The sequence below is a fragment of the Lipotes vexillifer genome, unplaced genomic scaffold (assembly GCF_000442215.2).
Source record: "Lipotes vexillifer unplaced genomic scaffold, Lipotes_vexillifer_v1.1 scaffold186, whole genome shotgun sequence".
Classification (NCBI taxonomy): Eukaryota; Metazoa; Chordata; class Mammalia; order Artiodactyla; family Lipotidae; genus Lipotes; species Lipotes vexillifer.
In genome coordinates this window covers 281,524-296,733 of record NW_006774248.1, presented here as the reverse complement: position 1 = coordinate 296,733, position 15,210 = coordinate 281,524, and the positions used below count along the sequence as shown (strand labels likewise).

General features: G+C 35.1%; 1 protein-coding gene across 1 annotated transcript in view; it reads right to left on the bottom strand.

Annotated features, from left to right (window-relative positions):
• TTLL7 (tubulin tyrosine ligase like 7) overlaps positions 1–15,210 on the bottom strand; it is a 115,407-nt gene that overhangs the window by 24,616 nt on the left and 75,581 nt on the right. The window contains exons 14-17 of the mRNA XM_007449047.1: positions 11,143–11,341; positions 7,437–7,642; positions 6,188–6,322; positions 4,315–4,395 (exon numbers count right to left, since the gene is read on the bottom strand). Coding sequence (XP_007449109.1) covers positions 4,315–4,395; positions 6,188–6,322; positions 7,437–7,642; positions 11,143–11,341 — 621 coding nt within the window. The remainder of the gene's footprint in view (positions 1–4,314; positions 4,396–6,187; positions 6,323–7,436; positions 7,643–11,142; positions 11,342–15,210) is intronic.

Sequence of the window (15,210 nt, the reverse complement as noted above, 5' to 3'; positions counted from 1 at the left end):
GAAAGATAATATCTGCTTATGGGGGAATACAGACAGGCCTCACAAAAATGCCTGTGTCTCCCTGTCATTCTTTCATTTCTAAAAAGATTATGTTCACTTGAAAAAAAACAGAAATATACAAAAACAAAAGGAAACATGACACCAAATATTACCACTTTCCTTCCTCTGGCTCAGTAAGTCTATCCTCCAGAAATAAAATATCTTAATTTTTGAAATTTTTTAACACTAGACAGATATTTTTAAAACAGTAAAAATCAGAGTGCTGATTTAAAGTAGGACGACACATATTACTGTATAACTTGTTTGTTTAATTTACTATCTTGGTATAAGATGGCATATGAAAAGGAAAAAGGCACTCTCTCTTGAGATGCCCAAGGCAATGGTGACCTTAATGGACATTCTTGCAAACCCTCTGATAGAATTTCTCAGCAGGAAAATAACTGAGAAGGTTCTCATGTAAGAACTTAGAAGGCTACACGTGGTCTGTCTAGATCCACGCTCTTAAATGCAGTAGTCACTAGACACATTTGGCTATTTACATTTAAGTTAATTAAAATTAAAAGTTCAGTTCCTTAGTCACAATAGCCACATTTCAAGATCTCACTCAATGGCCACATGCAGCTAGTGACCACCGTATTGGACATCACAGATACAGAACATATCCGTCATTGCAGAATGTTCTATGGGACAACACTCACAGTAAATAAACCTGGGGTTTTTATTTCACCTGGCTAGAGAATGGATTGGTCACAAAGACTGCATGGGTAACTAATGAAGAATAAAGATGAAAGCCACCCAAATCTGGAAGGCTCCCTCAGTGCCAACGTGAACCACACTTAGTTGGCACTCATCACTCTGAACCAGAATGCTTCCCATACATGAAAAGAGATGCCTGACGGCTGATGGACTCATGGCCTCCCAGAAACCATGCACTTGGTGGCTGCTTATCGCTTATATTCTTCACTCATGATTAGTAAAATCTGGCTAATTTTACCAATGTACATATGTTGCATATGTCACAAGTCATAATCTTGTGCTATATCTCAAGTTAAGATCTATGATTCCAGAATAGCACTCAATTTAACACAACTGAATAGTATGGATGTACTATAATTTATTTAATCATAAATCTACTGATAGATATTTAGGCTGCTTCAAGTGTTTTGCTTGTACAAATACCACTGCAGTGAATGCTCATGTGCATAAATCTTTTACACATACATTTTATACAGATTATTATTCTGTAGGACAGAATGCTGGAAGTGGTTTTGCTGAGTCATAAAGTTGTGAACATTTGTAACTTCAATAGATACAGCAAACTACCTTTCTAAAGAGCTGTACCAATGTGTTCTCTCTCTAATAGTATAATAAAGCCCCTTTTATCCAGACTATTTCCATCACTGGATATTATGTCTTATTAATTTTTGCCGATATGTTTTTTACTTGCTTTTCCTTCAGCATTAGTGAGGACAAGATCTAGTTACGTGTTAATTGGCTCTTTGAAGATCCATAAATTGTCTTTTCATGGCTTTTTTATATGCTTTTCCATTTTATTTATTAACTTTACAAGATAGTATATCTTCTGCTGATTGATCGGTAGGAAGTATTGGTTTACTTGTGCTACTTTGTGTTTTATGTGCTGCAAACATCTGTCCTCTTCAACATCCACCCCTTTCCCCTGCCACCCAATTCTCCTCACCACTTCTGCCTTTTAACCTGGTTTAAGACACCTTTTGCCACCCATTAAGTTTTTATGTCATCAAATATGTCGTTCTTCTCCTTTACGATTTCTGGGTTCTAAAACCTAAGTCTTCCTTATGAAGTTGTTTCTTCATTTTAAGATTATAAACATAGCTTTCTGTATTTTCTTTTAAACTTTTAATATTTTTCTACATATAAAACTATCATCTATCTGGAATTTATTTCTGCATATGGTGAGAGGTAATGCTCCAACTTAGTTTTCTTACCAATAGGTAGTCAATTGTTTCAGTATCATTTAGGGGAAAAAATTATCTTTACTCCACTGATTTGAAATGCCACATTTATCAAGTATTAATATAAGTATTTTAATCTGTTTCTGGGTTATCTATTTTGTTTTAATTACCAACTTAGCTAAACTCTTCTATCTTCTAGGTTACAAAAAGTACAAGGACTTGAAAAGATTCAGGGTTCCAATTCCACTAAGAGGTCCTTATTTTAATGAATAAGGCCACAGTTAGTGACTTAACATACAGTATGTTTTCAATCTACTTCTGTTACCAGCTTTGTTACACCCTCCTCAACAGCAGCACAGTGTTTGGCACATGAGAGGACACTAAGTTGTCCTTTGTTGAATGAGTTGATGCTTAATAATGAGTTCAGTTTACTCAGAGGAAAGTACATAACTTCAAAGTCATTATCTGATCACTGTCAACTTTCAGCTTACTAGCAATAAATCCTAGAAAGGGGAAGTAATAGTTTGCACTATTTAGGAATACAACAGCTTCACTAAAGCTACTAAAATAGTACATCTCCCCCCAGATAATGTTGCAATGCATCTATGGGCCCCTCGGGCTGCTGGCTACTCCCCTCACCTACTCTCTGAGATGTTGCACTGTCTCTGAAAATCTCCAAAGCCCCTCCCCATTGGAGGAAAACCTTCACATCTTCCCACCACAATGCCACAGACTCTACCTTCCCTCCTATTAGAATAAGTGTTCCTGGTAGGACAAACCTTCCCAGCTTACTTACTTCGAGGATTTTCTATCACCTCTCTTTCCTGTACCATTCCTCTCTTCTAGATCATTCTCATCAGCAACTAACAAGTGTAAATAGCTTCATCTTAAAAACAAAACACACACAAAAAAACACCTTGTCCTCAACCCACATACCTCTCCAGCTACCACCACACTTAACTTTCCCCTCTATAGCAAAATTCCTTGAAAAAGTGCTTGGACTAGCTGTGCTTTTTCCCATTTCTTGAACCTACTCCATTCAAGTTTTACTCCCCACCATTCCCCTGAATTTGTTATGATCAGGTAACCATTAACCTCCAAGTTGTCAAAAACAACAGTCAAGTCTTGGTGTTCATCTTATAACTCCTATCAGCAACATCTGACTCAGTTGATCACTCCATCCCTGAAATAATTTCTTTACTTGGTCTCAAGGATCCCAAGTTCCCATGGTTTTTCATACTTTACTGGCTGCTCCTTCTTAGTCCCCTTAGATTAATCCCTCCACCCCATCTCTCTGATTTCTATACATAGAAGTGGCCCAGGGCTCAGTCCTCAACTCTTCTCTTTTCTAACCACACTTACTCTCTAGGTAATCTCATCTAGTTCCAAGGCTCAAATATCCTAGTGACCCTTAAATTTTGTATCTCCATATGCAACCTTAGCTCTGAACTAAAAGACTCATATATACACCTACACACTCAATATCTTCAGTTGGATGTCTAACCAGTATATCAACCGTGGCAGGTCCAAAACCAAAATCAAAGTAAAACAAAAAAACAGGAACAACAAAGCCCTGCTCTTTCTTCCAGCATCCGCCCAATTCAGTTACCACCCTCGCTAAGCAACCATTAGCTCTTGCCTCAGTTACTCAAAAAACCTACCTGGTCTCTACTTCTGTTCTGCCACATTCCCTCTCCCCTAGTTCTATTCTTCACAAGTAGCTCTCATGAACCTTCTAAATTATAAACCAGACTATGTAACTCCTCTGCTCAAAATTTTCCAGTAGTTTTTCATTACTTGGAATAAAACCCAAAGACTGTCCATGGCCTGTAAAGTTGTGATCTGACCCCCGATTATCTATCCAATTGTCACCTCCACATCACTCACTCTTAACCAGCACAAACCAACTATCCTGTACATAAGGAAATGTTGTCTCCTGTCTCATGGATACATCACGCTGACTTCTACCCCAGGGCATCTGTATCTGCTCTTCCCTCTGCCTGATGCATTGTACCTACAGATGTCGGCATAGTATTTTTCTCATTTCATTTAGGTCACTTTCTCTCAATTTTTTAATCCTGATTTATTTTTCTTCATAGTACTTAATACTACCTTACATTCTAGTATATATTGGTTTATTGTCAAACACCTTAACTAGAATATAAGCTCTATGAGACCATGGAATCTTTTTGTAATCTACTTGTTTATCCTCAGAAGCTAGAACAGTGCCTGAAACATAGTAGATACACAATAAATATTTGTTGAGGAAATGAGTAAGCAGATGAGCAATTATATAGTTTGATTATGAATGTGGCTTAATGATCCTAGCTTAATACATAATCCAAAAGAGCAAACCTGCTTTTGGGTATTCATTACTCACTTTTCGTTGTTTTACAGAGTCCAATTTTATGAGCCAATATGAAGCCACTTTTGTTTTATGATACTTCCAGTTATCAATCATCTGTTTTGGAGGAGAAACATTAAGAAATTTAATCTAATTAATTTGTGAAATGAAAGCACTATAATACTATTTGCAATAAAGAATGTCTACTTTCAAAAAAGACATGCGAAAAGACTTTTAATGTAAGATAAAGAAGCCATCTGAATTTAAAGCTTTTCTCTTTTTGCTGTAAAAAAAGCACACAATCTCTAATGATTGAAAGTCAAATGTCTTCAGGAATATAAGGTTTGGGAAGAAGCCCAAAACATAGATTTTTCATTTTAATTCCAAGAACTGTATTTACAACATCATTCACAGTAACAAAATATTGAATAACACATTAGAAGATAGCCTATATTGAATTAGGATTCCATTAGCCCCCTGTTTTGTTTTTTGTGCAAATCTGCAAAATTTCTGAATATATATTCTAGTTATATATATTATAATAAATAGATTAAAATAGTTGCTGCATAAGTAAACATATAGTAAATAATCTAATGTCTTGTATAATTATTATCTTTTATCAATTATATAAGCCTATATCCACGTTCTTTATAGAACAATCACAGTAGCCACAAATATTAGTTCTACTCTCAGATTATCTAATTTTTCATCTAGCTGATTCAGAAAGGTATTACATAATTTATATCTCTAAGAAATAGAAATAAAATGTCTGGTACAAAGACGTCCTACTTTATTAAATAAAATAACATATGTAAATAAAAATATATCTAGCATAATGCTTTATAACTAATGTTCATTTTTCTTCCTTTTCCCCTGATGTAACAAATAGCACCTCATTTGCAAAAAAGATACCATTTCACTTTTTAAAAAATATATAACAAATGCAACGCATAATATTTGGGGATTTTGGTTATAACTATGTTATGACTACAAAATACAAATTGCCATTATTGATTTGTTAACTAAGAAAGTCTTTTTTATTATTGTTTTTTGTTTGTTTTGTTTCTAGACAGCGCTTTAGACAGGCCTAAAGTAAAGCTAAAAAGTGAAAAAAGCCAAATGTATGGCTGTGGTTTTTATCCTACAACTGGCCGCTAGATGGTGCCTTCTCCTCTGGATAAAAAAACAAAAATAAAAACAAAAAAAACAGGGAAACCAGAAAATAACGTTCTATTCTGAGGAATTATCTAAGAATGACACTTTGGGAAGAATGCTTGAATGAAGAAATAGAACTGAGTGAAGAAATGCTCTTTCACCAAAAATATTCAAATAACTTGGAACTTCTTTCTAAATTAGGAGTAAGTCATTGACTTTAATGTGAATTTTAGGACTCTGACACTTTAGAACGTTCCACTGGGTGGTGCAAATGCTTGTGTAACAAGAAAACACACACAACATAAGCCATTTCAAAATCTGACTAACACCATGCAAGGTGTCACATTCAAATATTCTTGACACTTTATGCCCATGGCCCCACTTTTTTCCTTATTATCTCATTCCATATTAGATCTTTCTAAATCGTTATAGAAGCAGGCTTAACTTGATGTGTCTTTAATCATTAAGAGCAATAATTATTTAACATTAATTATTTTCATTTGATGAAGCATCATTAAAATAGGACTATACACTAAAAGATATTTTGTATTGCTGATTATAAATGTGAATTGCTTGTGAATCATAACAATTAAAATAACCCCTGTATCTTCTAAAGCTTGTGGAGGTTGAAAAGAACATCAATTAAGTTTACTATGTCATTGAGGATAATGCCAAAGCAATAAATTTTAATATTTTAAGAAGAAGAATAAAAAGGTATGAGCTCCTTGGTATTTTATATACATCAAATACTCACATCTTCTATCAGAAGTAATGATTCTGCATCTGATTTTCCTGGAAACCGGATCTTCATGTCCTTGAGAACAAATAAGGTCTGACTTGTTAGATCGTCTTCTTGTTCTTTTGGTCTCAGTTGCCGCAAAGACTCACTCTTAAATTTGAAAGAATACAGATATTTGGAGGGGGTCTTATTTCATTGTGCCACTATAATCTGAAAGATATTTCTAGGTAAAAATGATGCACTTTTAATTGAAAAAATAACAATAAAAAAGGAAGAAAATAATGTTTTTACATTTATTCTTAGCATTAAAATCTTAGGATTAAAAGGGTATGATTTCCCAAGAGTGTCTTTCACACTTCCACACAGTTGCATTTTATGTAGCTCAAAATACTAAAACAAAAATACAAGTGTTTAAAAAAGACTTCCTGGTCAGTTTCATTTTCTACATATACCTTAGGCAATTCTTGATTAGAAAAAAAAGCATTCATTGTTACCCAGTGAAATTCATTCACTTATATTCTTCAGACTCTTCCCTTTGGAAGCAACTTCCACATTAAATAAACAAATTACATAAGTCCCTGGTCTATATGAAGGTACATAGAGATATCTATTTGAGCATTTACAAGTAAGCCTGGTTGCAAAATAAATTCATTGACTTCCTCAATACTGAATCTCCGGGATTTATGCTGTTTTATGTGTGTGTATATGCATATATATATATACGTATATATATATATATATAATATATACGTATATATATATATGCATATACACACATATATATATATAAAACTAATACTATATTTTAATATACAGAAAACATTATAAACAATGCCGTACTTTAGTGCTCTAAGGATAATTTACCAATAGTTTATTTTTTTAAACTATTAATCAATAGTCCCATTAAGGAAAATTTTCCATACAACAAATTTCCCCAAATTTACAGATATACTGTACAGTACACTGCAAAATCACATATTTACTCAGATGATTTTCAACAAAATTATCCTACTCCATCAGCAAATGGAAAATAAAATACTATTATCAGTGTTCATCCTCAAATTCTGTGATACAGTGAAGTCTGCCTTTTGAGCCCATACTCAGTTATAGGTGAAGAAAGATGAATAAACCCAAATTCCAGGAGACCATGAGTTGAATTATAGAAAGGATCTGAAGTTCAATTTGTCCTCCTCCCAGCTAATCTTTTTGCCACTTAAATCCTAAATACAGTGCTAATCTCAGGGGAGCAAAACAAAAGACTTACCATCGGAGAGTCAGTAGAGCTGGCATCATTACTTTGAGGAGGATTCCTCATGTAGGAGGAAGCACGGTTTAAAGAATGTGACCGAGACCCTGAAGCTGACTGGGATGATGATATCACTTGTTGAGCAGAAAAGGGGCGGTTGTCTGCACTGGATGGTGATTGAGAAGAGATGGACCGAGGGCAACTGACTGAACGCCTTATGGAGCCTATGGATGATGGAGAGGAGGGATCGCACAGTAGCAGAGTTAGTAGAAGTTCTCCACTGTATTGGATCTATACAAAGTAATAATTAGCAGGGTGGCAGTAAATGTCAAAGCATAGGCATCATCATGAGAATATGAGTTTGGAGTTAATTCTTCAATTTAAGCAGTGAACTTGGTGCAGAATCCCTGTCATGTATAAAGAATGGCTATCATGAGAATACTACTTATACAGTACTTTAATGTTCTATTCTCAAAACATGACATAAAAGGAACAAAAGAAAGGAACGTTAACATGTATGGAGCACCTTCTATAAACCAGGCATCATGCTAGGTGCTTCACTTTTATTTTTGTTCTCACAGAAACCCTCTGAAGTACAAATCTCCATCACCTGGAGACTCAGAGAAAGAAATTTCTCAAGGTCACATGACAAGAAAGTTACCAAGTTCAGATTTAAATCCTGACTTAATGGCAGCAACCTCCCTCTTTCTATAATGTCATGATGCCACCTACTACCTTTGGACTAGACTGGTCACTTATTAGAATCTGTGTAGAGGTTAGAAATAGAATATTTTACAGCAGGATTCATAGGGGGAAATGGATAGGAGTCTATATAATGGCCAGGATAAGTGGATGTCATAAAATTTAGGGCCCATGAGAATAAAATAATAAATCAGAAGAAAAACAAAGATTATCCTAATGAAGTTTAAATATGTAACTGGTTATTATAAGAGTAGTACTAGACAGATAAGTCTTCTTATTGACAGAAGAATTTTAAAAATTAGATTTACATTCCTATAGTAAAAGATTTAAGTGAAGAAAAATGTCTGAATCAAAAGGGTTGTTATCAGAACAACTAGGGAAAAGCATAGAACATCTTCCTCAGGGCACATTGAGAACATTTAAAAAAGAGAACCAACTATTCCAGGTAAATTTTAATTCCTGACACAGAGAAATAGAATATCACTCAATATTATCAACATTTATATCTTTTTTAGTACATATATTCTATATACCCTCTGTTGTATATTCTCTCTCTGCTTGGGAAATATATAAATCACTCTTCATTAGTTAAATAATTTAATAAAACTCACATGAAGGAAGGTTGAATACCCAAATATTTCTCTTCATTAGCTGTTGAAAAAAATTTAAACCTTTATAAAGGCAATGGACATGAACCTTATATTTAGGGAAGTATTTCTAAAGAATATTTTGAATTGATGATAAGTCTAATAGTCCTCTTTTGGTTCTGGAGAGGACCAAAAAAGTATACTCGTTCAAGCTATAAAAGATGTTAAAAAAAAAAACAAAAAAAAACCTTCCATTTGTTCCAACTATTAACCTCCTTCTGAACCTGAAAGTCACACTATTTTTTTAAAGAACGGTGCTTCTAAAAAGGGCTGTGTGGGGTACATAACACTGGTCAATCTTCTACTAAGAAATACCCATAAGCATGTACTAATATACACCTTGGCCCTGCTCTCTTCAAGGGCTAACACTGATGGGTTTGGACATATATAATCTGATCATAGCTGCAGAAAGAAATATCCTTTCTCTTGAGTCACCAGAGATTTCCATTTTTTCCTCTGCATACACTAGAATTCAGGCAGAATAACTAAAATAGCTAGACATGCCAATGATACTTAAGTAGATTAACAAAAAATGGTTGAAACTTGCATACACAAATTATCTGAGAAAAAAATACTTCATATAGTTTTGCGTAGGACTACCATATATCAAATCTAAATATATCCTTTGGTACTGTAACAATTTTAAATTGCCTAAATTAACTATCTACAACAGAAAGCATTGTACATAATCTGGATTTTTGTCCACGGTTATCAACATCCCTTTGTAGAGAAAACTCAAGGAGTGTTTGTGGCTAAAATATTCCTTAGTGTAAGATTAAAGAGGGAATATAAAACAAATTGAAACCCTTTTGCAATTCTTAATGACTATAAAAACAAATAACCATAAGGAAAAAGATATTAATTGAAATAGACTAGCTTTAAAGTGTGAATTTATACTTAAAAACATTTCTAGTACACTCTTTGTCTGATCTCAATTTATCAACCTATTGGTCTGAGAAGAAAGAAGAATCTCAGAGCTATAGGAGCCCTAGCAATTTTTTCTCACCACTACCCTTATCCTCTGTCAGTTCCTGCTGTTAAGGATACACACATTAGCCAATAGGAAAGGGGCTCCAAAACTGACAAAATCTGGGCAGAACAATGTCAGCTTCCAAAAGAGAAACAGAGCCATATTTACACAGAGATGCACTGAAAGTACTTAAGGAGTCTTTAAGAAAAAGGGAAATAATAGATAAAATAGCTTACAAACTCTGGAACAGGTGCTCAATAAACATATATTAAAGGAGTAAATAAACAAATGAAATGGAACATAATACATTATTTCCCCTCCAAACACATAAGCCCTCAAAGACAGGAACTTTAGCACGTATCTTTATGGAATAATTTGGAAGTAAAAGAAAGACCATTAAAAATCTTCAACTATTAGGTGTACATTCCTTATGCATTTTCTCATAAGTCTGGAAGGCCAGTTTTAAAACATACATATTAGCAGGAACTATTAAACCATTGCTGGAGATAGAGCAACAAAGGCTCAGAAATGTGTTTATCACGTGATTGGACTGGTCCCTTTGTGGAGCCCTAGGACGAGGGAGGACAAGGCAAACAGCGAGATGAGAAACAGAGGTTAAGAAAAGTCCTGCTTTGGAGGCAGCATCAGGAAGGGGTATCCGACTGAGCCTGGGCAACAGCAGTACCACACTGGACATCTGGGGATGAAAGAAGAATAACAGACACAATAGTGGACATTTGGGATCGAAGAAGGAATGAAAGACAGGAGAATGGAAGAGAGAGAAAATGGGAAAAGGAATAAAAGAGGAAAGAGGAAAAAGGCAGCAGGAAAGGAAGGAGACAGAGAAGCTGGTTGGTTCCTCTCCTGAATACTTCCTTCCTATACACCGAAGCCCTGACTGAAGTGCTTACCCGTGATGAAAATGGGAGGGAACAAAACTTCCAACTATTTCACAATTGTGTGGCTCACAGATACATTCAAGTCAAATGCCTAGGGAGATACACACATTTTTAAAAACAGGCAAGAATATGAAACAAAATGAGTGCCAGAGTGGGGAATGCAATGAGAGAATATTTGGGCTTAAAAGAGAATGCAGTCATCAGATCAACCATGAGGCACATTTTATACAATTCATGCAGAAATCTAGGACTTAACAAAAACTTTGAAATATAGAAGAATGGACTGTAGAGATCCTTAAGTCAACTCTTTTGTTTTCTATTTGCAGACCCCGAAAAGGGTTGTGGGATCCAGACCTAATCAAGGTCTGGTTGGAGAAGGAAGTGGGATAGAATCCAGGTCTCCTCACACACAAGGGTTCATTTGGCCCAAGGTCTTTTTATTGAGTTCAGTAATTTCAGTTCCATAATTTTTCACATAACAACTAAATTAGAAGAAATTAACTTACTGGATGGTTGGATTAATCTGTAGTGGTTGGACTGTTTAAGATTATATGTAACTTGCTTTTCTCTTTTCTTATTTTGGTACTCTTCTTTTTCATTTTCTTCTGATTCTGAAGAGCTGCTGCTACTACCATAGCTGCTGTCACTGCTGTAGTACTTCTGTCTTTTTGTTATCTCGGTACTCTCGGGCATGGAAGACAGAGGCTAAAATGGAAGGAAATGTGATATTTTGTTAGAATTCAAAAAGGCTCATTCACATGCTTACTTACTATTTTCAATTTCCCACTTACGATTACTGCTTTTCACTTAAGCCTTAAAAATCCCCCCTAAGTACTACTGCTCTAATGCTCTCCACTAATTGTTCTGTTTCTGTGAAATATTCTTTCTTAAGTAATATAGTTCAGTCATGATGAGGAAAATGATGTTTATGCACGGTTCAAATAAAGGACCAAAATATCCACAAAGAATAACAAAATAAAGAAAAAACATTTGAGATAAAAACATAAAAATCAAACATAGCTTTTCTTCATTCCATGCAGAATGATTACTCATTACTCATCAAGACTCAGAGGTATACCTCTGTTGTATCCCTAATGTTCAAAATCACTCAACAAATGTGTATTTGTGTGTGTGTGTGTGTGTGTGCACTTGTGAGAGAGAGAGAGGAGAGAAGGAGGTGAAGGAGGGGCAAGTGAGGCAAAAGTAAAATAAAATAAGGAAGAAGCAGCCAGATAAACCACTATAAGTAAAATAATCCACTATCAATAAAGTAGGCCACATCTTAAAACAGAGCCTATGAGCCTATGATACACTCAGATAATATGCAACAAGAAGCAAGGTATTCCTCACATGTCTAATTTCTCTTTGGACATTTTTAGAAATAAAAATTTTTAGTTAATTATCCACTTTCCAAATTGGCCACGCACAAACTCACAGCTTTTCCTGGAGGATTCCTACCTCTGTTACATAGGATCTGGCCATAATGGAGCAACATTACTTTTCATTGCCCACACTACATTTTAAAAAAGGGATATAATGTAAAAATCAGTATGGCATAAAGTTTTTAGAGGATAAGTGCCATGTAGAAGGGTAAATCTGTAAAGATTTAAAACGCCAGGCTATCATGTTCCAATATCTCCATCAGAATCACTTGTCTCTAAATCTCCCAATCAATGTGTTTCCAATGATGCCAGCTGAAGGAATAAAAGATAAGGAAAGTGGGACATCTTCACTTCAGAAAGAATGGGCACAACCAAGAGCACGACAGTTTTGTAACTTAGTCATTTTAAGAGACAATTACACATGCCACATGCCTCTTATTTCCTGGGGAAGGTTCCTGTAGTTGTATACTAGTTTCTTGTTCTCTGTTAAATCAAACAAAAATGCTTTGATGTTAGTATATACCATAATGAAATCCTTGGTTACCCTGAGATTTCACTGAAATAAGGTATGTCCTCTCATGTAACAGTGTAGGATGAAAGATAAAGAAAGAAATGGCATTTCACGAAGTGTCTGGAATACATAGTAAGCCAAAGCATGATGTTCTTAAAGTTACTGTCTTAGCGAAGGATGAAAAATAACCAAAGCGGGGAAGTAGTTTAATACACTAAGGTACCAACTTGTGTTTAAAAATATGTTCTCCTTTTGATAGTCTAATATTTACTGAGCACTAACAATGTTCAAAGAGATATGCATAAAAACATTTACCAGTAACACAATCATCAAACATTTTGATAGTCTTAGGGAATATGAATTCTAGAGGAAGGATGTTTCTTCAGAAGTCTAGCGTACCCAGAAGAAACAGTGGCACAATCAGGCTTGCTAGTAGTGCCTTCCTTCAAGTAGGCAAACAGCTTTAAAGTTTCTTAAGGAGCTTGACTACATAATGAGTTACTCGATCCTATAAAGAATCACAAAGGGAAACGGATAGTTGAACCTTTGTGTCATATATGCATTTGGGATTTGTTAACCAATACACTGTTAAAGCAATAAGTAATAAGAAGTCACAGCAACAAACTCCAAACAGTGCCGTAACTACAAATTGGAATTTGTAAACCGGCGTTGAGTTCTGACACAAACCATACCATTTATTTTTATGTCCAATTGTATTATGAACTGGCTCATATATTAAAATATATATAAATGGCAAAAAGAATAATAAATACCAAGTACCTAGCAGTTGGCTGAAGAACAATGCTAATACTTTATGTGATATTATTTACATAGCTAATTAATACTTCTTAGATTCTCAAATAAGTGAAAAGTTATTTCTCCCAAGTTTAATTTAACCTTGATAACCTTCAATTATTCTACCAGTAAAGACACTGGAAATCAGTGTTTGACATGTGATAACAACCCTCTAAAAAGGAAAGGCTGCTTTGAAGTTTGGCTCACTCCAGACCCTCAGTATACCTAAGGTTAGAAGTTATAAAAATACTTTTCCTTCACCTGATTATGCAGTTTTCAACACTTTGAAATATTTCTGGTGTTAATAACTATAGGAACTAACCAATTCATTTCATTTCAATGGATACAATGTTAGTTCCTACTATTTGCCTGGAATAAGAGGGGTTGAAAAATACACAGTGTGAATTCTGCCCTCTAGGAGGTTATATTTTTATTTGGATGATAAGCCTTATTTGATGAAGCAAAGGAAAATATAAGACAGTAGAAGACTGACTTAGAGCCTTTGCATTTGCCAATCTGCCATGAATATTGTGCCCCCAGGTTGCCTCATATCTGGTTTGACAAATTGCTAAATAATTAATATACAAAGTTTAGAGACTTTCCGATGTTTTCCAAAATGAAGCAATAACTCATGAAGGTATTCACTTCTACAGATACTCTAAAAAAAATTTGTTCCAAAGGAATTATCAACATCTTCTACAGTTCTTTGATATAGAATACATAATTCAGAAGAACAGTGCCTGACATTCAAGGTCTCTGGTCTTCATCAGATATGTATCTTTTACCAGGTTCATCTTGCACCAATTTACTCTCCAAGAATCTTCCACCTGAGTCATACCAAATTCCTTGTCATTTCTCCAACACCCTAGGCAGCATCATACCTCCATGTCTTTGCCTTTAATGTTCAATTCAAATGGCACTGCCTTTATGAAGCCATCCATAATCTACCAATCCCTTTCTTCTCTATGTTGTTGTAGCACTTCCCACTCCCTTAATTACAGTACTTGCCACAATATACCCTGGTTTTTGGTTCACCTATCTGCCCTTCCACTAGTCAGTGAGGTCCTTGTGGACACATTCAACAAATTTAACTAATGGTTTTGAGAACCTACTAAGTGCCAGATGCTGTGCTAGGTGCTAGAGATGTAAAGACGGAATACACCTCCTATCCTCAAGGAACTTACAAGCTCATACTAAGGGAAGCATGCAAACAATTATTTGTCACATCTGCTCTATAAAAGTGTCACTTGTTGTACAGCAATAGAAGGAGGGGACAGAAGATCTAAGTCCAACTAGGAGAATGAGGGAAGATTTCACAAAAGCAGCTGGATTAGCTGGGGTCTCTAATCAATCAAGCAATTAATCAATTATTCGTCTAATAGGCAAGCATTCCGGGCATATAGAAAAAGCATGAAAGCATGACAGAGCATGATGTATGTGAGGACATAGTAATAGTTCAGTATTGCTGAAATGTAAAGTGAAAAAAAGCAAAATGAAAAAACTTTCCAAGACTTTACAAATTCAACTCTTTCCTACTCTACTAGCAAGGACTTTGACATATAACAAAAGAACATGTGGATGTCATCACCACAGAGCAGATGAAGGTAAAGCAAACACCTGCCTATTTTTGCCAGCATGACAGCTTTCTATGTCTTCCTAGAAACTGTAACTATTTTTCCTTACAAAATTTCAATATTGCCATGCCAGCAAAAGATGGGGCTCCCCATTAGGATCTCTGGAGTCATGATTTGCCTGATCTATAATGCTACACGTCTCTGATAATTATATGTTTGGAGACAGGAAAACATAATACTGAGTATAGAATGAGGGTACCAGTTCTAGGTCCTGCTTGGCCCTGACTCACAGGGCTTTCACTAGATGAGGGA